Source organism: Alligator mississippiensis, chromosome 2, assembly GCF_030867095.1.
Source record: "Alligator mississippiensis isolate rAllMis1 chromosome 2, rAllMis1, whole genome shotgun sequence".
In the NCBI taxonomy this organism is placed as follows: domain Eukaryota; kingdom Metazoa; phylum Chordata; order Crocodylia; family Alligatoridae; genus Alligator; species Alligator mississippiensis.
Window position 1 is genome coordinate 183,497,576 of NC_081825.1, and position 22,917 is coordinate 183,520,492.

Sequence of the window (22,917 nt, forward strand, 5' to 3'; positions counted from 1 at the left end):
AGTACAAATTCTGAGTTTATTATTGTTTCTGAGAAGCTTAGTTAGCAGGGCACTTGTTTCTTTGGTGAATTCCTCAGCTATGAGTAATAGCAGCATAAAATGATGGAGACAACCTGTGGCAGACATGCATTTTGGTGTTGGCAGACCCACCCTTCTTTTACTGTAAAGAGGAGATCAAGGTTAAGTTTCGAGCCAACCTCCTGTCAGTATCCCTGTTGTTACATGATGTTGGCTGGGGTACAGTGAATACCGTGAGTCCCACATCCTGTCTCCATGTGGCTAGACCCCTATGATCCTATGACACTGATTTCATGATGTGTACACCATAACAGCACACATGATGTCAAGCAGGATGGAGCTGGCAGAGGAAGGAATAAGGAAGCTCCTGACGTTGAGCCTGGCCATACCCTATGACAACAGAATAGTCTTTGGAGGATGAGGAGAGGCAAACCTGGAGCAGCCCCAGAGCCTCCATGCTACTACCCTCAACCCTCTGCTATTCTTCCCCCACTTCAGAGCTTTAAGGATGCAGTTCTAGGAGACAGTTGGGAGATGCCTAGATGGGATTCTCAAATCCTTCAGTATATAAGAATTGCTTACAGTTTCCCACATGTAGATTACAAGCCCATAGATTGCCTCTCTGTTCCAACCATAAGGCTTTCTCAGAGCTGTGTCACATTCTGACAGTGGCACTTATCTAGCTAAGTTTTGATTAAGTCCAAAGCTAATGGCTGCCGGTGACCCATGTCACCTAGCCGTTGGGTTGGATTCTTTTTAGCGTCATGTTTGTATTCTGTAGAATCTCTGCAATGTGAAACATTCGAAGAACAGGGAGTGTTTGTTCCTGGTTCCTAACAGGACCTACCCACTATTTAATATGTCACAAGAGAGGGCCCAAATGACACACACAGATACAGGTGGCATAGACACTCAGACTTATTGGCATTTGTTCTTTCACACTGGCCAAGATCTTTCTTCCAAAAATTATTAGTGATTTTGAGTGCCTTCATCTTTGTTTATCCAACTAATGACACCTTAAAAGGTGATTTTGGAAAGCTGTGTGCCTGGTACTTTCTGAAAGTCAGGTTCTTTTTTAAGATAGCCCAAGTCATGGCCCCAAAACTGAAGCAACCAAGACACTAAGCATTTTAAGAAGTGTTGGCCAGTATATTTTTAACCACTATTTTTTAACCACTGTTTGAAAGCAGGGGCTATCCAATTTAAAAACATCCCTTCAAAAGGACCACAACCCCTCTTGATTTGCTCATGTGAATGAGAACAATTTTTGGAGGTACAAGTTGAGAAATGGTGTTAAAAACCAAAAAGAATCATGATCCTGAAGTCATAAAGAGATTGTACAACAATAAGAGCTGACCCTCATTTGCTTCTCTGTCTAACTTCCAACACCTTATCTCAGGGTTCTGGTTTCCCGTTGCAACGGCTGATGAGCTGTCTTCCAAGGGAAATGAGACAGTATTTTCTTGAAACCCGTTTCCCTTCACTTAGTTGCTTTTTGTTGAAACAGATGGATTTTTTGGTGATGGGAACATTTCTGGTTCACAGATCCACATCTAATCTGAGCTGATAGTGCCTGAAATGTAATGTCATCAAACAGCTATTTGGCTTTCTGGGTAAAATAATTTGGTGATCCTGAAGCAATATGTAGTAGATGGGTATTAACATATTACACTTTGTGCCAGCAAAGAGAACAGGAGGGTGGATTTACCTTGAAAGGACAGGATTGGGACTTAAAATACCCCGGTTTAACCGCCAACACTAGCTCAGACTCCCCCAAGGTCACCTTGGGCACATCGCAGTGCCCCACTCAGCCACCTGAGACACAAGGATAATGCTGTTTCATCACTACAGGTGGATACCCAATGCGCTGCGAGAAGTGGATTGGCAAAACAGTGAAGAGAGGTTTGCCCTGCTGTTCTTAGTTCTTGTGGATAAAGGAAGGCTGTTCACACCTGTCAACCCAGTAACTCTGACCAGAAAAACACTATCTAATATTATAAGTGCTTTGTTATCCTGGGAAGTTTGAGCGATAATATCATGTGATCAACAGCTAATGTTTCTTACATTCAGGTTCCTCTAACATTCTGGTCTGACGCCTTCTGTTGACATTGGCTGCATGTTCAGCTATGGGCAGAGTAAGAGCAGGCCTACCCCTGCATAGGCCCCCCAGGGCAATGTTTCCATCACAAACTTCTCATCCTCATCCACGCCCTTAGCACTAGTAACACTTGGCACTGGCAGTTTCTGTTCTCTCAGGATCCTGAAATAATTTACATGTACTCAATAATGAAGCCTTGCAGCAGTCCAGGGAGGCGCCATCCCTGCTCTCCCCGGGCATCTCTCCTATCTGTTCCTTCTGGCTCCTTCACTTCCTTTGAAGGGGAATGGGGAAACTCCTTGGCACAGCAGGCAGCACAAGCAAAGACACACCCAGTGGTCATCGCTCTAGTGGCCACGTGTTCCTGGCACTTGCACTGAAACTTCAGTCCCACCGTTTGCCTGATGATGCCATAGAACAGAGCCATAACTTAGCATAATTCAATGCGGCTGGGCCAGCAATACTCAGAGTGCTTAGGGTAGGTAGATCTGACTTAATTAATCCCTGAGACACTTCTCACTGACACAACTCTTCAATGACAAATATGATATACCAGCTCCACTTAGGAAAGCATACTACTGCATGGGGTGCTGCCCAGAAAGCTAGGCACTATCCTGCCAGTGAGACATTTCAGTGGGGAAGTCTTATAGACATTAGGGCTGGAAGGGACCTCGGAAGATCTTCGAGCCCAGCCCCCTGCCCCTTCATTCATTATGACAATGAACACATGCACTGGCCCACAGACGGATGCAAGGGTGGGGCACCAGCATGTTTGCACCCTGCTTTGGCTGTACCCTGTACACCCGGTGACCTCTCGGAGCTCACAAGCACTTTAGCATAGCTGCTTCTGGGAGTTTCCACGTGTGCCATGAGCTCTATGAGATCACTGCTGGTCTATGCAGGCTCTGCCCAGAGCCCTTGCAGTCAAGCAGCTGTGGAGCCTGTTGCTCTTTGCTCCTTCCCTCCCTTCTTGCTTTCACTCCACCCTGGAGGCTCCATGCTGCTGCTGATCATCCAGTCTCCTTTCTCTGCTGCTAAATTCAGCAGCAGGAAAGAGGAGATGGAAGGGGAAGAGAGAACAGCAGCAGGCTCTGAGTTCCCTGAAAGCACTCAACGGATGGAAGGGCACTAAAAGGGATATAGGTCAATATTAATAATTAATAATCACTGGGATTATTATTGTACGCTGCACCAATGTTTCTCAAGTTTTTCAACTTGGCGAATCCATATTCAAAGTCAACATTTTTAATGACAGCATATTTGCTATAAAAATAATAATAAAGGGTAACAATGACCAGGCTACATAATCAGTCTGTGTGCATGCTTATGCTTCAAGAGGCTGACAGAGAATACTTGCCCTGGAAGGGTATGTGGAGAGTAGCGGAGTGAGATTTCCTGTGCTTTAAACCAGGGCTTTCAAACATACAGCCTATGGGCTGGATCCAGCTTGTAGAGCCATGTCATCTAGCCCAAGGGCTCTTCTAGAAATTTGGGGGTGAGTGGGTGGGTGAGGGAGGGCAGGAGAGGAGAGGTGGGGAAGTGAGTGATGGTTGCATGAAGCCCTCCAGTTCCCTGACAATGCTCACCCTGCTACTGCCACAACATCTAGATCTGGCCCAGGGGACCAGGTGAGTTTGACACCCCTTTTTTAGATTGCATTATAATTTTCAGCTCTAGATCTCCTTCCTACAATTCTCTTTTGTGACCTGACAGGCTGAAAAACACTCCACTGTAACCAACACATGGACAACCCTAGGATGCTGGCACTATACCTCACAATACTGATTTCAAACCAAAGATAATTTCTTAATAATGGAGACAAGAAAGGAAAGCTCCAGGGAGGAAACAATGGAGCTAGACAAAGAGTGTACCAACAACAGTGTTACTAAATTTGCCTCTTGTTTCTTCTCAAGCACATACTCATAACACCCCATAAAATATGAAGAAAGCAACCGCACCCATCAGGAAGATACAAGAGAGATATCAGGAACTCTCTGGTCAGGAAAGTACGAGCAACAAACAAAATGAAAACAAGGGGAACACAATGTGAATGCTGGAGGCAGCTGCAGTATCAGCCGCTTTCTAGACACACCCATGCAGAGAAAAGAACCAGAGGAAGCCAACAGGCTCCAATCTCTCATACTTGTCTCTGGCCTGATCTGTATTCAAAGTCAGAACAGCCCTATGCGGGCTCATAACTCATGTGATTTAAACCTGAGTTATCTCATTTCAGTTTAATCATTCAAAACCCACCTACCCCATGTATCTGTTTTCAGTAAGACATTGGGTTTAACTCACATCGGCCAGGTTCAAAGTGAATCAAGAATGCCTACACAAGGCTTTGCATTGGTTTAATTAAACCAGTTTCACATCATGCCATAATGCAAGTTTGAATACAGAGAAGGCCTTTAAGGTAACAGGGAGAGGTATTAGCAGCATTATCACACTTTATGGCAAAGAAGGGAGGGGAATCAGACAAGAGTTACATAGTAACAAAATTATTATTTTATTTATGCAGAGAAATAAATTGGGTAAAACTATGGGGACAAGTGACTGGAAATCTGTGCTTATCTCCACTGAAACACTTGGCTTGCTTCCTGTTTTTTCTTTCTTTCTTTCTTTCTGCTGATACGTCCTCGATGTGAGGACCGACGCATTAAACGCATTTTTGGTGCCGGGAGCGGGCCTCGGAGCTTGCTCCAGCCCCTCCACGCATCGGCCCGGTATTGCAGTGCCTCTTTCTTTCTTTCTTTCTTTCTTTCTTTCTTTCTTTCTTTCTTTCTTTCTTTCTTTCTTTCTTTCTTTCTTTCTTTCTTTCTTTCTTTCTTTCTTTCTTTCTTTCTTTCTTTCTTTCACAGTATCAGTATGGCTATGGACAGACATTACACATAAACCAGTTTAACTGATCAGACACTAGTTTAAACCTGTAACAGAACAGACGTTCAGCACACATAAACTAGTTTGAGAAGGGCTAATACTGGTTTGAGATAAACCTGGTTGAATGTAGTATCAGATTTAGCTGATCTGGGTCAAACCTGTTTATGCAATGTCTGTCCCAGACCCCTTCCTAGTTTAACTTAAACCAGAGTCCCCGAGCACCCCAGATGCTTTGCAGCCCTGGGCTGGGCTGTCTGCTCCAGAGAGCAGGGCTGGCCCTGCCCCTCTGCTCCCTGGCTGGAGCTCTGGCACAGATGGCAGGCACAGCAGGGTCTGCCTGGCTTCCCCCTGCCCTCCCTCCCCTCCCACTCCCTGCTCAAGCAAGGATTCCCCCTCCCCTCTCCCACAGCACGGACCGTAGCCAGCATGTGATATGCTAGCTAATGCTGAGAGGTGTCTATGTAAGGCAGACAGGACAAAAGCAGACAGGACAGTGTCTGCTCGGGGCTTTTTGGAGCTAATCAACATTTCAGCTGTTAATGTTCCTTTCTTGGAAAAAGTTGTTAAAGAAGAGCTTGAACAAATGAGAGAGGCTTTTGTTTTCTTGATAGGCTGCTAAATGCTGTTATCAACTCCTGCTGGGCTGGTCAGGAGCAGTGAGAGGGGAAGAAGGGAACCCCTCCCTAATAAGAGCATCCTGCCAGGGCCTGACCATGCCCTCCCTCAGCTCAGCACTGTCGAAGGGAAGGAAGGGCTGCTTTAGCACCCCCCGGCTTCTAGCCTGAGTCACTGCAGGCATGTGCCTGCATTTCTTCAGTCCAGAGGGGATGTTTGCACAGTTACAAACTGGTCCAGCCTAGCCAGGTTAGACTAAACCTGCAAAGATTGAATCAATTCAGGCTTTTTGAATGTCTGTCCCTAGCCTGTGTGTGTGTGTGTGTGTGTGTGGAGGTGGGAGAAGTCTAATCACGACTGGGACTACCCCAGTATAAATACTCATAATAACAATACATACAAGGCATCAGCCAACAACTAGTGAAATTGCCTGTTGGGTAGAAAGGGCCTAATTTATCTGTTATATAACTCAGCTCTGGGATAGTGTTTGTATAATGCATATGCTTCCTCTGCTTGGGTGAAAGAACCCAGTATGTTATCAGCAAGACAGCTGCAAACTCATCAGTCTGTACTGGCTACACCACATGCAGAGGAAACAGAGCAAACAAATGCTGTCTTTGTATGGGTTACACCTACAAAATACAGTACAGTGGCTAAGCACCTAGTATGCTGGGACAGCTGTTTATTACCCTAATCAGTCATTTTGCTGTCCCTTTGTGTTCACTCTGCTTCCTCTGCCCACCTACTATCTCTCATCATCAGAGGCAGCACCTGGCCTGATCCAACTCTTCCCCAATCCCAAGCTGAGGCAGCACCCAACCCACTAGCAGCCCGCCCGGGTGGCCCCGGGGGACGCCACCACCATGGAGAGAAGGACCAGGGCCTCCCGTAGCTCAGGACCACTAGGCCCACCAGCATCTCACCCCCCGGCTGCGCGAGAGAGGTGGGCAGGCTCCACCAAATAAAAAAAGATCAGGCCCCTTGCTGCTTCTGCCTTCAGCAGGTGCCTACTGAAGGCAGAAGCGGCAAGCAGACCAAACCTTTTTTCTTGCCTTTACCCGTGGCTGGGGGGTGAGCTGACAGCTGCATCATTGCAATTTGCAACACCGAAGACTAAAAAACATCCAGATGTAGTTTAGTTCGCAACAATGCAAAGTCATTTAAAAACCCCAAAAGTCTTGCACGTGTACACTGTGATGCCATTAAGCCCCACAAAGTGACATTTTCGTCACCTGTACAGGCTAATGGTGTCACGTGTAGAAGCACCCTTAGGTTGTTGGCTCTGTAGGGCAATGCCCATCTCCCATTCTGTGTGTGTAGAGGGGAGACCTGGGCCATAAGAGGAGGCCTTATATTGACTGATGAATTGTGGAGCAAGCCAGTAGCATGTGCTGCTCAGTCTGCTGTCATTTACACTCTCTTGCTGAAGAGGCGGTAAGGGTCTGATGATTCACTCTTAAAATACTTCATGACATTTTTTTTCTTCAAGAAGAATTTACCTGCACTTTTCCTTCCCCTTTCCCTCCCCTTGGAATGCTAACAATAGGTACGTATGTAGAGCTCACACTTGGTCAGGTGAGAATCTATGAAGTGTTTGTGCGTGAGTAGGACTTTGACAAACAAGAAAGGAACTTGGGACTTTACCGTGTGGCTGATGTGTATACTGTGGTCACACATCAAGCAGCAAATTCTAATTGGCAGCAGATAGCTACAGCGGCTACACCTATACATTCTCCTGCTACTCCCAGGGCGTGCCACCGTTATTGAGCACAGATTAAAAAAAACACTTCATTTTACAGCTGGCCCAGATTCTGTAGAACTCCATGCAGCTTCTTCTTTGTGAATAATTGTGCAACACTGAGCCATTCCCTTGCAATTTTGAATTTGCTAATGGAGCAGCAAGTGAAGGCAGCTACTATGAGAGATGGATGGGCAGGGTCCTTGGTTGAACAGAGGCAGGAAAAGTAGACAGACCTTATGAAGGTGAAAACAAATGCTAACATTTCCAAGGTCACTCTCATTTACCAATGGCCCATCTCCATTACCCTTCACTTTCCTCAATGTGGATTTCTATTTGGGGACCTCTGGAGCTAAGCTGCAAACTCACCAGGCTGAATTTTGCTCTCACTTAAATCCAGTAGAAGGGACTTCAATAAGACTACATATGGATGTGATGGTTTAAAGGGATATAGGAACAAAGCATTACTGTTCCTAAGTTCGATCAGCTACTGGGAGGCTAAAATGGATCAACAGCCTTAAAAGGAACAGAATAGACTAGGGCTTAGTAGAGCATTTTCCCTCTGCCAATTATCCTATGTCACTTTACAAAAAGAAATCTATTAGATATGAGCAGTGCAGGGACTGACGTGAGAAAGCAGCAGTCATTATGAGCTGCAAAACAATTCATAAATACGGCCAGGGGCACTGGAACTGGTTTAACTTAACTGATGTGTGTCAAGATATCAGGCACATTCCTTCAAATTTTGATAATCTTATATCAATTTCAGTGGGGCCAAGATTGAGCCCACACAAGAGAAACAATAAGGCACTTGAGTGGCCAGATCCTACAGAGATGACTCTTAATATTTTGCAGTGTGAATAAAATGCCTGGAAATTATAATCTTTTTGTTCTGTTTTGTTTTGTTTTGTCTTATTTTTTGCATTCACATGGAAGGGTCATGAGGAACATTGTCGATCTCTGAAGATACAAAACTTCCCAGATGGTTATATGGTATTTCCTCTCTCTGCTCTTCCTTAACTGGCTGCTTTATTTTCTGAAGGAAATTCTGGATAATTCTCAAACTCTCTCCCTTTATTTATAATTTTCGTAAAGCATTTTTCCCCACATGCGGTAAATCTCTGAACTGGGCTGTCTGCTTCTCTACCGCTGGCTGAACATTCAGAGTCCCTTGTGGTAATCTACTGGATTGCTAATAGTGTTTGCAAATCTGTCTTGTGCTATCATTTGCTATGCGAAGAGTATACTGGTAAAGGCAGCTTTATACCTGATATGGCACTTTGTACTAACACTCAATAATTTTCCAAGACAAGATAACTTTCAAACATGTACATGAAAAATAACCCAGGGCATTCATCATTGGTGAGTGTATGACTAAATAAAGCATATCAGAAGGCAGAGTAGATATGCACCTTTACAGACTAACTAAATAAAATATAGAGAGACCACAAATTTGTGAGCTCAAGTTCACTTCATCAGATGCTGTGAAAGGACGTGCAGAAAGCAGAGTACAAGGAGAGAGAAATTAAAATATAAAAGAGAAGGGAAGGAGGAGAAAGAAAGATAAGGGAAATGGGGGGGCATAAAGCATAGCTATGCACATTTTCAAATTGCCTCTAAGGGGTCACTAGAATGAGGCCAGTTATGCTCTTATTTAATCCTAGATCAGACCCCTCAGTTTATATCTGAGAAAGCTTGGTGCCACGGTGAGGGTAGGGAGAGTGCAGGAAGGTAGCTGGGTGCATCTTAAGGTGACCACCTGCATGCACCATCAGTCGTGGGCACAGGAAGAGAGGCTGGGATCCTTTTACAAAGTTCACCCCACAGCAAGGCACACAGTTGCACAAACAGTTCATCAGGTCACATAACCAGAAGGCTGAATTTTCTAATCACTCATCGTGTCTCATTTGTTTCTGTTACAGCTGCGTGTCCTGAGAGCAATATGAGCCTCAAGGGATCTATCAGCAGTAACCCTGGCTCTGCAAAGTAAGAACCTCACTGTCATCATAAGCTTTAATGACTTCTCTCCGTGTATTGCAATAGATTGGGACATCCTATTCCTACCTGTTTCATTAAACTTCTTTAAATGTGGCCTTCATACAGGCTCAAAACTGGGTCAGCATCAGCCTCCGCAGGCTCACCTGTGGCCATGTTCCTCATAAACCAGGGGATAGCAAAATGCAGCTTGTGGGCCAGATGCGGCCTGCCAGGCCATTGTATCTGGCCTGTGGGGCCCCTAAAAATTTAGAAAATTAATATTTATCTGCCCCTGGCTGCCTGTCATGTGGCCCTCAATGGCTTGCCAAAACTCAGTAAGCAGCCCTCTGCCCAAAATAATTGCCCACCCCTAATATAAACTCACACTCCACCACCCTTAGAACCCCCTTCCTGAAGCCATGCATTCCCCATATTAGTAAGGAATACCATTGACATGATAGTATTTATAATGAGGCTGGACCCAGATGGGCTGTCTGCTACTTGAATATCCCAGTACTACATTCAGATTAAATAGAGCCCTACATGTGGATAACAGCTTTGTATGAGAAAGTGGGTTCTAACAGATTCTCTGAAATGGACAGTACAAATGATGAAGTACTCTAGCTGGTAATACAGAGCTGCCATCTGGAGGACTAAAATCTGGATTTGGTTGATTGTACTGCAGAAGCGAGGCAGGCCTGTAAGAAAGAAGGGCACAGCATTGATACCTGTATGGAGATGCAACCAGATGTTCAGGCTAAGCTCAGTTCCATCAGGCCCTACTGCCAAGAAAGGACCAGAGGATTCTGGGAGAGCCAAGGCAGAAAAAGTGGGTGAAGATCAGTTGTCTTGAGGTCAGAGACCTGTGTCCTTTCCAAGTTTAGCCCAACTAAATGCAAAGGCAAGATCTTACATTTTGGAGAAAATAAAACATCAAGGGAAAGCTGGTCAGATCCCCTCCCCTCAAAAATTAAAGCTAAAGGGCAAATAGCAAGCTTCCTGCAAGGCCCCCAAACCCATTACAGTGCAAGCCACTACTGTGTGGAGAAGTGGAAGGGAATGCATCTGGCTCCCCGGGCACGGCAGTGATTGTTACCACTCCTCCACACTCATTCAAGCTAGACCAGAAAGCCAGTGCTATGTGTCATTCAGACAGGTACTCCAGATCAGAGTTACTATCAAGTGTAAAAAAATCACATCATGAATCCAAAAGAGAGATGCTTTAGATTTGTTGTTCATTGGGTCTGTCTTTTCTTTCGTGTTGTAGTGGCAGCATGGGCAAAGCAGATGGAGCTTCCAAACTGAGTGCAAAAGATTTATATGGTAAGTCACTGGCCCTGAGGCACTAAGCTGATGAGTAAAATTAGAATTAGTAATTTGGAAGATGAAGGCATCTTTGTGTCCTGGCTCTCTGTTGATATCTCCTGGTGGTACAGCGAGGGTCACCTGTGTGGGATGAGTGGCTATAACTGACACTTCATAATTCATTGTCCAATGTATTAGGGGGCTTCTGACTTTCCAGAAAAGCTACCAGTCCAGGCCACAGCAGGAGACAATATGCCAGAATGTCTTTGGTATGGACAAGTTTTTGGTCTGTTCCAATAAGGTAGTTTTTATGCACTCCTACCTGCTATACGTGCTATATGGCAGAAGATAACTGTTTTCTTATATACTAAGCTCATAGGTGCCTGTGTCATAGTAGCAGAAATGCCTCTCTCTTCTGACATTGCTCCTCCAGTGCAGCTGGTCTTCTGGGTCATATGACTGCAACACTAATTTTGCTAGTGTACATAAGTGAGTGCAGAACAGACGCATGTCTCCAAGGTTTTCTAGTTGATGTAGCCAGATAACCAAGTTCTCTAAATTGCCCAACTAAAGCCATTCTGTTACTAGCAGATTAATGATTATATTCTTTAACTACTCAGTGTACTATGAAAAGTCAGTGAGTGCCCTTTGATTCTTTTGAAGGACCAAGTCTATAAAGTAGGTGCAGTTTTTTAGCTGGCAAGAAGAGCTTCAAAAGAACATTCAGGCTTCAGATATGCCATAAACCACAGTAGCACCACAGTGGTGCAAGGATCTGCAGAAGTTTAAAAGCGCTGTGGAAAAGCTGAGTATTAATAGTGCTGTATTATCTTGCATATAAAACAAAACTTTCTTCCAAAAATAAGCTACTGGAAACTGGAGTGTGCAATTTAAGCACGGAAATAAGGTAAAAGCAACTTTTGCTGCACAAGCCAGGGGGAGGTGGGAGAGGAGGAGAGAAATAACTGTGCTGCTGCATACAGGGCAGCACAGTGAGTACCTGGGGCTCCCTCACTGACGCTGTTGACACTCTCTCTTTTCCTGGGTAGAGGCTTGTGCTAAAGAAGCTGTTACTGACTCAACAGAAGCCTCTGCCCTGGCACCCAGGCAGGGGTGGATTAAGATTCATCGGGGCCTGGGGCCCCCTCCTCCCATGACTAGGGCCCCCAACCCACACTCTGCCCCACAGCCATGGGCTCTGTCCCCAGCCAGTGCAGTGGGAACAGCAGCCAAAGCAGGATGCTCTGCCCCCCAACCCTGGGGTAGGAGCGGTGGCTGCCCCTGCCTGCAGGTCCACACTGGAGCCAGTGCTTGGGGTGCCAAGCTGCTGGGCACATGCAGAGTGGATTGAGCACCAGGACGGCCCCTTGCCCTGCCATGGCTCAGTCCGGCTGAGCATCACACACACCTGGCCCAGCTGCTGGTTTTGTCCATACCAAGGCAGGAGCCCCTGGGCCCGGGCATTAATCTGCCTATGCACCCAGGCTCTATTGTGTTGTATTTCTAAGGTTCTAAAGCTCAGCTCAAGAAGAGCAGAGGGTCCGGCGTTTTGGCTCAAACAGCACCCCTGTGGTGTCCTGCAGCTAGGAGTTAACAGAGCAGCCACAATCTTCTTTTTCCCCTCTACTGTAGCTGTCTGTGTTTCCCCTGGAAAAATACTGTCCTTACCAATGTTTTTAAGGAAAGATCTTTTTTCTTCATTTTCCTTTTCAAAAACAAGGTGTGTATCTTATTCGGAGATATGTGTATGCAGGCAAATATGGTAATTATCATTACTATTAATAGCTCTCTGCTGATTTATGACAACTGTAGGTCTGGCCTGCCTTATGCAGTGATAAACTGAACAAACAGGATTGAGTGGCAAGGATTTCCTCCATTCTGTTCAGCTACAAAAAAGAAGGCTTCTTGTTTGGGGTGCTCTCACCATTATCTGGGGTTTCTGGTCCTGCTAGCCTTCCAGCAGAACTCTTACTGATTTTGTTAGCAAGATCAGGCTGCAAGCAAGAAGCACCCAATAGAAGAACCCGACTGGAACAGAACAGAACAGGGATGATATTTCATTTCACATCCTAATTTCTAGCCCAGCAATCATTGCACTCACCTTCCATAATGTTGGCAATTCACTTACCTTGGGTTTCCACAGACTATCAAGGCATTGCAACAGCAATTTGACCAACTGTTTATACCTATTGGAAATCTTTCTTTGGCTCTTGGTTGCCTGAAATATTGTTACTGTAAGGTGACTGTGCTTACTGACCAGGTGCCTGAGATTGAGGTCACTTGACAGTGACAAATGTTGCAGACTGCTTGCCTGGAGCTTTGTCCCTGTGGAATGACCCAAGCCTGGGATTGTGCCACTGTGGGTGACCTTCGCTGCTGGAAGGCCTGGCACTTAGCTTAGAGGATAAAGTGTTGAACAAAGTAATCATTAATAATTTAGGCAAGCGCAAGGGAGCACTATGGTGAAATAAAGAGAGAAGAGAAGTTTGCTGCTCTCCGCACCACTCAGTAGGCTAATTTAAGTGGGCTAAATTCAAGGGAGAAAGACCAGAGTGGGGGGAGTTTAAACTCTATAGGTTGCTTGCCCAGAGATTAAATGATATGAGCTAGAGCGGAAAAAGGGACAGGCAAATGCATGGAACTCTTAGGACATTTGCATTAAAGATCTTTTATACAGTTTAAAAGGACTCGTGCCCTTTAAAATGAACAAGAAAACACAGAACGTGTTGGAGTTGCAGCACATGTTGAAAGAATGTGGAGCTTTGGATGGAGGCAGGCTTTGGAAAGGCTTTAGCCTTAAATACCCAAAGTAAATCAATAACACATCTTGTTTCAGTCTCATCTTAAAATCAAGATCAACCTAAAAGTTGAAAATAACACCATTTTAAACCATTCACCTATTAAGCTTTTGTCCTATTATGACAGATGTCCACCAACCAGGTGAATGCATCCAGTCTCTGATATAACCTACTGTGTTGTATCATTACTAAACAGTCACCATTTGGGTGTTCACAGGATCATAGGAAAATAGTGAGCTGGAAGAGACCTCACAAGCACATGCAATCCAACCCCCTGCTTAAGGCAGGATCATCCCTGACTATATCATCCCATGCAAGTGTCTGTCTAACCTGCTCTTGAAAATGTCCAGGGATACAGATTCCACAGCTTCTCTAGGTAGCCTGTCCCAATGCTTGACCATCCCCCCCGGTCAGAAAATTCCTCCTAATTTCCAACCTAAATTTCCTCTGCTGCAGCTTGAGGCCATTGCTCCTAGTCCTATCTTTTACAGCCACCAAAAAAACCAAACCATCTCCATTCTTTCTGTAACTGCCCTCCAGGTATTTGGAGACTTATCAAATCCTCCCTCAGTCTTCTCTTCTCCAGACTATGTAACCCTAGTTCTTTCAGCCTTTCCTTGTTTCCCAGGACTGTATGCCTCTAAAATACCTTTACTGCCAACAGCTGGCAGCAGAAGATAACTAGCTAATGGTCTGGTTAGTGATTGCAACCTGTCCTTATACCTTTAAAACAAATCCATTCTCTAAAAGTAGTCAGCCTCAGTACTGAGGTGGAAAATATTTTGTTTTTTATGTGACCATGCACAGAAAGCTCTTTTCTTCTACAAATTCCCCAGCAATGAGACTTCTTTCTCCCAGCTCCAGTGAACCTGGACAAAGGCACACTCAGTGAGGAGCCAGATCTTCAGCTGAGTAAATCAGCAAGCCGCCAAAGGGGGTTGCTGATTCACAGCACCTGTAGATTCAGCCCAGTATTGCACAGGGGTTCCTTAAGGTACCCACGTGGCATACCCCAGCTTCGACAAGATGGGAGATTTCATGAGATAAGCCAGGACTCCTTTTTCAAAGGCCTCTGTGCATGAAAGGATCACACAGTCTCAAAGTCCTGGCCTCCCAGTACCTCCTCAGTCAGAGCCCTCCCAAAAACTGACTTTTGCAGAGCCCACTAATGGGAGGAAATCATAAGCCATCAAAGTCCCACAGAAGTCAGTGGAACAACTCTAAATTTACTCCAGCTGAAGCTCTCTCCCATGTTGCCAGTACAGTACATAGACTGAATAACACATAAAAATGCAAATGATTACTCTAAAGTGATCCAGGCCTTGGTTTTATGTTTCTTCCAAAGATAACATCTCTGGCCATTGAGTGCTCTCTCAGCACAGTGCAGGCCTGGGAAGAACCATCAGGGCCAGGATCTGGTTTGGTCATCTCCCATCCAAGTACTAACCTGACCCTGCTTAACATGAGAGATGTTACAGGATTGTAATACAAAGCATCAGGGCTTCAGGCAGTACCCCATTATCCTTTGCAGTGTTCAGAACCAAACAAGGCCCTTTTAAAGTTAGTGTACTCAGTCCTAACCATAGTGGCCCAGTTGCTCAGCTGGTTTAATTCAGTGTTGTAGCCTTCAAACCAAGGAAGTGACAGCAGTTGACAATCCAGCATAGCAAGTTGCATGAAGATTCTGCAGACCTGACTCTCAGTGGCCAGACCTTACAAGTCAGGGTGAGATATAGCATCTTGGCTGATGGAGAAAGTGCTCCTGGAAGCTGTGGCAGTTGGGCTTCCAAGTGCACTTAAGTCCAGATGGCCTCTGCCCAGCAGCAGAGGAGCAGTATCACCAGATACTGATACAATCAATGGTAAACTTACTTCTGGTTATGAATGGAACATATGCTCTTAATGCTTCAGTCAAAACAAACATGAAGAAACAGCACTTGCTTCCCTTTGGTGTCCACAAACTAGCAAGAATGGGGTATGCTGCTCATGCCTTAAATAGCAAATAGCCACCCTTTAAGACCATCCCCATTTCACAGCCAGGGAAACAGAGGCACAGAGGGGTTAAGTGACACATGCTGTGGTCACAAAATAGGGCTGGGGCAGTGCTAGAAATGGAACTGAGAGGTATTCTCTCTCAGCCCTGTGCCACTGTTTGCCCAGACATGAAGTAACAAAGTAAGCCCCTATGTGCAGAATGTTCTGATCCGCAGCTGATGACGATCACGCTCTCACTTCATGCGCGCTTCACTGCTCGTGTGACTCAATACTTTGCAAAAATTGTAACAGATGTGAGAGACAGTGCATCTGACTGGGCAGAGCACTAGCCTAGGACTTTGGAGACGTGAATTCCCTGGACAGCCAACAAGCCTGCTGAGTGACACTGGGCAAATCATGTCCCTTCCTAATGCCTCAGTTTTCCAATCTGTGAAATGGGGATAATGATACCACCTGCCTGTGCACATAGTTTTCATCAAAATGCTTTAGAAAACAGGTAAAACATTAATGTTGCTTTAATCTTCTTTGTTTTTTCATACAATTATCAATAGGATAGGATTTACACAATTCAGTTCCATTGGTATTAAGGGGAATTTCTTACACATGTCCATATAGGTGCTCTGTATGCAAACAGTATATAGATAGTATTTCCTTCAGCCTCAGGTGGTCCCTTCCAGTTCTTCATTCCTATCATCATCTCCTACAGTAGCACATGAATACTGAAGGAATTGGCTGCAGTAATTTCAGAGCCATTTGAGAACTCATGGAGGTTGGGTGAGGTCCTGAATAACTGGAAAAGGACAAAAAGTGCCTATCTTTTAGAAAGGGAAAAAGGAGGATCTAGGGAATTAGAGACTAGTCAGCCTGAGCTCAATATCTGTAAAGATCATGGAGCAGGTTCTCAAGGAATTTAAAGTGAAGCAGCTAGGGGAAAACAAGTTGATCAGAAACAGCCAGCATGAATTCACCAAGAGCCATGCTTGACCACTCTGACCATGCTTGACCATTCTGATTTCCTTCTTTGATAAAGACAGGCTGTGTGGATGTGGGGGGAACAGTGGACGTGATATACCTTGACTTTAGCAAGGCTTTTGAAACTGTCTCCCGTGGCATTCTCATTAACAAGCTAAGAAAATACAGACAAGAAGAAAGTACTGTAAGGTGGATACATAACTGTTTGGATCATTGTACTCAATGGACACGTATACATGAGACACTACTGCGCAGTCGTGTTGGCTGGGTACTAACTATGATATGCTGCTACTGCTCAATGGTAATGAGCTACTGCGCAGTAGAATCTGAAAAAAGCTGTGCAGGGACAGTACTGCACAGTAATATCGGTTATTGTGCAGTTATTTAGTACTTGCTTATGCACATTATGCAAGTACGGAATGACTGCACAGTAACAACTGTACAGACGCGGCCAATGAGTAGTCATCAGTGGCTATAGTCTAGTGGAAGGACATATCGAGGGGTCTGTCCCCTATGCATGTTGTTAAATATCTTCATTAATGATTTGTTTGATGGTACTGACTGCACCCTTTGCAAGTTTGTGGATGACACCAGGTTGGGTAGAGTTGCAGACACTCTGGAGTGTAGGGCTAGGTTCCAGAATGACCTGGATAAACTGGAGAAATTGTCCTCAGTGAGATGAGATTCAATGAGATGAGATTCAAAAAGGACAAGTGCAAAGTCCTGCACTTGGGATGGAATAATTGAATGCACAAATATAGACTAGAGAATGACTGACCAGGCTGCAGTAATGCAGAGAAGGACCTAGGGGTTACAATAATCTGTAATCTAAACACGAGCTATCAGTGTGCTCTTATTGCAAAGAAAAGCCAATAGTATACTGGCCTCAAGTCCTGTCCCCTACAGCCAGGAAATTAGGAGGAATTTTCTAACTACAATATGGGTGTGGTTAAGCACTGGAACAGGCTACCTAAAGAAGCTGTGGAATCTCCATCCCTGAACCTTGTCAAGGGCAGGTTAGACAGGTACTTGTGTGGGATGATTTAGTCAGGGATGATCCTGACTTGAGCCCCCAGGGGGCTGGAGCAGATGTGCTTGTGAGGTCCCTCCCTGTCCTACTTGTCTGTGATCCAATGAATATCCCTCATCCTTCTTGCAGGAGGAGTTGCAGCTTGGCTTAGCTTGCGACTGCCATGTGCACAGTGTTCATCATCCTAAACAATTAAAACACAGCACACATCACACTTGTTCAGCCCCATATTCTGGAAGAATCTCCAACTGCTTTTACAAAGAGAGCCCTGGCAATGCAGACAGTAGAAAGGACAGGTAGCTATCATGTTGCTGCCTTATTCAAACACCGGGCTGCCAGCTGAATAAATGTTAATGCATTCTATGAATAAATAAAGCTACTTCTCTGCTTACTAGCTTCTGTTCTGAGCCTAGATGAAAGGACACTGGGGGAAATCCATTATATCCTCCACAAACCTAAAAGAAAGGCAGGAAAGGAAGTACTTTTAGAGAAGCCTATGCCACAGACTTATTGCCACCTTTTCTGTCACTTTAAGCTGATGGCCTTCTATTATTCTAAACAGTTTGCACAGTTCAGTAAATACTGCCGCACCCCAGTAAATACTGCCACTAAACCCATCTAGCAGGGGAACAAGGGGCAGATCCCAGGAGTGTTGAAGTCCAGGGGACTCTTTCTGTTGACTTCACTGAGCTTTGGATCAGATTGTGAAAGAGAAATTATACAATATTCTATACTAGATGAGTGCTTCTACCTCACTCTTCATTGTAGTATCTGAACACCCTGCAGCAGTATCCTAGGCATCACACCTAACATCTTTAACACAGTTATACCTTGCTAGCAGTTCCTTTTCCTTCCTGATATGCTTTTTTCTGTGGAGGGGCAAAGACTAATTAAGGTCCAGGAGCTGGGAGCACAATTTCATAGCCTGTAACACTGCTCATGGCAAGAAGTGGCTGTGCCATTATCAATTATTTTACCTGCTGCAAACTAAGTGGCTGATGAAACATCTAATCAAGGAGCAACGGCCTCTTGGTAGGCAAGATCACTTGATACTGAACCTAGCTTGTAACTGAAGAAAGGTTTCTGTGCTGTAACAAGACACTGAGGCCCAGCACAAAGGGTGTAGCCATTCCTGCTTGCAGGGCTTGGGAGGATGTTGCTGTCTGTTTGGAGGTGCTCTGCTGATGCCTGCTAGCAAGGAGTGTTTTTAACAGAATCAGGCAACATCTTCCACGTGAGAATCCATTGGCAGCATGTTCTCACAGGCAAGGGCTGCTCCAGGATCCCTGGCACGTGTGAAATCATGTGGTCGCTGACTAGGTGGAGCATCCTGCAAGCCAAAACTAGATTACAGCCCACCTGGTTACAGGCTCCTCCCAAGTTCCACAGGTAGAAGCGTGGTAACAACAGACCATCTCAGATACACAGAGTGAAGCTGGCTCAGTTGTGCCCTGGCTAGAAATCTTTGGGAGAGCAGGGGTCCGATACCTGAGGCTGGGTATTTTTGCCTTGGCTGGGTGTTCTTCAAAAGGCCCAATGGACATGTGACACTACGAAACAAGAGGGCTAGCTGAGTTGGCCATGCATGAGCTCGGGTCTGGCTGGGTTTGGATCTTTGGTTTTTCCCTACCAAATGGCTTGCTTCTCCCTAGCTAGAGCCTAACAAAGCACCAGATAAGGTGAAGCTGCTGGCCCACACATGCAGATAAAAGCACTGAATGGCAGCCATCAGGCTTGTGGGCCTTCACTGCTCATTTACTGACTGTGTCATGCTCATACACTGATGCAGACCCCTGGTGGGAGCCCAGGTTTCTGCCTGCATAAATCAACTTGACCGTCTTTTACTTTTGCCATACTTCACCTCCTGTTTTTATGATGTTTCTTCATTTTTGTCCTTGCCTTGGGGCAGGGATTGCCCACTCATTCCCATGTGGTACCCAACATGCTTATGAGCATGCATACACAAGGATGTCCATTTTAGCTCCTCAGTGAAACATAATGCAGCAAGAAGAATCAACATGCAACAAACAGCACCTGAATAAGCTACCCAGGAAAGAGATGACCATATTTATGAGAGTCTGATAAACAGCAGCATAAATAAAAATAAAGAGGCAGGTCCCCAGCGAGTGTAAGCAGGCATCAAGTTAGTGACATCAGTGCGGCTAATATCCAGTTGTACCAGCTAGGGGCTGGCCTCCAAAGCCACCATGATCTCCAAATTGACTCTTGAGGCTGTGCGGTAAATAGCATGTAATATTGATGACTTAGCATGCTGGCCAACAAAAGGGTGATTATTCAGCATTAGTCAGTGGTTATCTCCTGTAAGGAGTTGCAAGCTTGTTAATTATTTCAGCTGAACAACATGTGATATACCAGTGGGTATATTATGACTAGCCAACCAAAATGATTCCTCTATATCTTTCCCCATCCTCCTACATCCCCTCCGACCCTATAACATCTGTGGTGTGTGTCTGCAGTGGAAAATCATTAAAATAACATGGATTAAAAGCACAGAGCACAACAATGAAGGTTGGCAGCAAATGAGCTTAAGGCTAGCACCCTATCTCTGGCTTTCTAGCTGCAAACAAGTCCCAGTTTCTCCCCCTTCTTCCTCACCTATACCACCACCAAGCTTCCTGTCCACAATCCACACTCCATCTACCCACACAGACATCCCATTCCATTGAGTTACCTGGTAGTGGCCCACATGTGTCCAACAGCAGACTTCAGACTGTTGTTGCTATTTTTTTACAGGGAGACAGGGGTCTGTGTCCTACCACTGACTCTTCTGGTCTCTGGCTAGCTGCCTTCTTCAGTTCCCATGAATTCAGGAGGGTCATAAAAGCCATAGGTGCTTCTCTTTGTCTGCTTGGAGATGGCTCAGAGCTCATTGGACATACTGAGACCTGGTGGGTGTGGTGGGGCTATTTCTATAGTTATTTTCCCCAGGACAGTCTGCCTGTGCTATTGCTTCATCCAGAAGTTACAATCTCACTGAGGTTTGATTTGGCAACTCCCTTAATTCTCTTTCCAGATTGGCTCTGCACTCTACCTTAGAACAGGCTACAGCAGCCTATGGCCTGCTCTAGCCAACACCAGCTGGCAGTGTCCCCAAGGGAACACTTACTACATCACAATCATCACATGACATCACCACAGATATTTAGGCAATAAAGGTTGGCAGTGGTGAAACTGAAGGGATTTTTTGTTTGTTTGTATTTCTAATTATTTTCCTTCTAACTTCTGCAAATGCACATTCTTCATCCCTGAGCTCCTCTATGTCACCCTTCAAAGGCAATTGAACAGACTTTTTTTGCAAAGTTTTTTCATCTGACAAGAAACAATTACTTAAAATTTTCCACTGAAACATTATTTAATGGAAAAAATGACTTTTACATTGTTGTTGTTGTTAAAAAGAGAGACCACATGTTTCAATAAAAATGCCAGGTTTTTAGTAAAAAAAAAACAACAACCCCAAAAACAAAGAATCAGTGTTTGCAAGTTTCTATTCAACTTCTGAAATGTGTTTTGTACTGAAAGCTATTTCTGAAATATGTGAATGCTCCTGTTTCATCTTTTTAAATCAAAAAGCTGGAAAATGTTCCTGGGAAATTTAAGGAAAAAATATTTTGAATTTTCCTACTGCAAGTAGTTGGTGTTTTTTATTCAGTTTTTAAGAAATGTATAAGCCTCATGTGACCAAGACTACTAAAAGTCATTTGATTTTTTTTCTCTGCTACATCCTACTTGCCCATGGGACAGAGAGTGATGTGCAATTGTACATACTGCCTTACATCTTTGCATGCCTTGACATGTTGGAAGCAGGCACTCAGCAATATTCATTGCATACAGCCTTTGCACAATGAGAAAGCTGTCTGTGTTTTCTTTTGGTCTCATTGAGTGGGTTGTATCTTCAACTAATAAAAAAAGGAATGCACGCTCTTGGAGTTGATCTAGTGGTAAATATTAAGCATGACAAGGAAGAATTTAGCTAGGAGACTCCTACTAGCAGCTGCCAACATACTGTCAATAATACAGTGCATCACTGTTATGGAGCATTCATATCTTTGGGCTGCATCCAAAACGCACTGAGGTCAACAGAAGTCTTTCCACCGATTTCAATAATTTCCAAGCAGTACCTTCATTTGCCAGTTCCCAGTGACAGTTTCACTGTACACATATTCCCAGCAGAAATGGTGACATAGTGTCTCACATGTGTCGTAGTCATTAGGGCCTGTTCAAGGTATGCTGACCCTTAAGCAAAAATGAAAGCTTTTAAGACGGTGTCATGACAACCACTGCAAAGCATTCTGGGGTGTATTTTTCCACTACCTTTCTCCTTTAAAAGGTACTTGATAGCAGGTTAGAGGATCTGCCTGAAAACAGTACCGTGTGTTTGCCTTTCATTACTTGCTTGAACAATCCCTTAATTTTGGCCCTGTGAGGTCAGTTGATGATGCTACAGTAGGTAGACAGCCATAGTATCATGGACATTCAAGGCCTGGCCTACCCTTTGTTGATAAGTTATACTGATACACCAGACAACTGTGGACATAGCTTGTATCAGCAAAACTGTGCTGTTGCTGGAAAAGCTTACTTCAGCCCCCCTGAGCAAAATAACCTACATTGGCAAAAGTGTGATTTTGGCAGTATAATCCCATGTATACCAGGGGGCTTCTGCTAACCCAGCTATGCTGGTTACAAATCATACCTCCTCCCCCTGGCTAACACAGGAAAACTTTGCAGGGTATGACTGGCCTAAGAGTAACTGGGAACCTAGTCTCTATGTGCATCTGTACTATTCAGAAGTTGGATTGCTTTCCTAGCCTAGTGATTGGATCCTGAAAGCAGATTGCATTGCAAAGGTATGTTTTACAATCCAGATCTCCAAAAAGTTTGTGTTTTAATATCGGACAGAGGCATTTGTTGTTTTGTCTCCATTAGGCCCTTTTAAAGCAGGGGCAGGCAAAGTTCAGCCTGCAGGCTGGATCTGGCCAGCAGAGGACTCCATTTCCTTGCAGCCCCTGCCCCATGGCTGGTGCTGGTTTCCATGGAGACCCCAGCAGCAGCTGGTGTGGGGCTGGGGTTTCTGTGGAGACCAGCCCCAGCAGCGCTGGCAGGCAGCAGTGGCACCAGTTTCTTCCTGGTGGTGAGGGCTGGGGGCCTGTGCTATGGGTGGCAGTGGGGCAGGCTCAGCTGCCACTGCCTCTGCAGGGTGGGCAGTGGCGGCAGCGCCACTAGGAGGGGTGGCTATGGAGGGGGGCTACAGGGAATTCTGGGGTGGCAACAGCCCCCCCCCCCCCAAGTCTCTCCCTAGCATCACCCCTGCTTACAGGGCATGCAGCAGGACGGCAAGCTGCTCCAGAGCCTGTCTGGGATCTTGCAGCGGTGACAGCACAGTCCAGAGCCAAGGCAGAGCCCCGATCTGCAGTCTCCATTCTCCAAGCAGAGACATGCAGGCAGTGAATCTCAGCTCCGCACCAGCTCCAGACCA

At 45.2% G+C, this 22,917-nt stretch overlaps 2 protein-coding genes across 2 annotated transcripts in view; one reads left to right on the forward strand and one right to left on the reverse strand.

Moving 5' to 3' along the window:
• Nucleotides 1–22,917, reverse strand: part of DEAF1 (DEAF1 transcription factor) — a 164,059-nt gene that overhangs the window by 85,753 nt on the left and 55,389 nt on the right. The gene's annotated exons all lie outside the window — the stretch shown is intronic.
• EPS8L2 (EPS8 like 2) overlaps nucleotides 1–22,917 on the forward strand; it is a 113,265-nt gene that overhangs the window by 20,763 nt on the left and 69,585 nt on the right. The window contains exons 2-3 of the mRNA XM_006263685.4: nucleotides 9,269–9,332; nucleotides 10,591–10,646. Coding sequence (XP_006263747.1) covers nucleotides 9,289–9,332; nucleotides 10,591–10,646 — 100 coding nt within the window. The 5' untranslated portion in view covers nucleotides 9,269–9,288. The remainder of the gene's footprint in view (nucleotides 1–9,268; nucleotides 9,333–10,590; nucleotides 10,647–22,917) is intronic.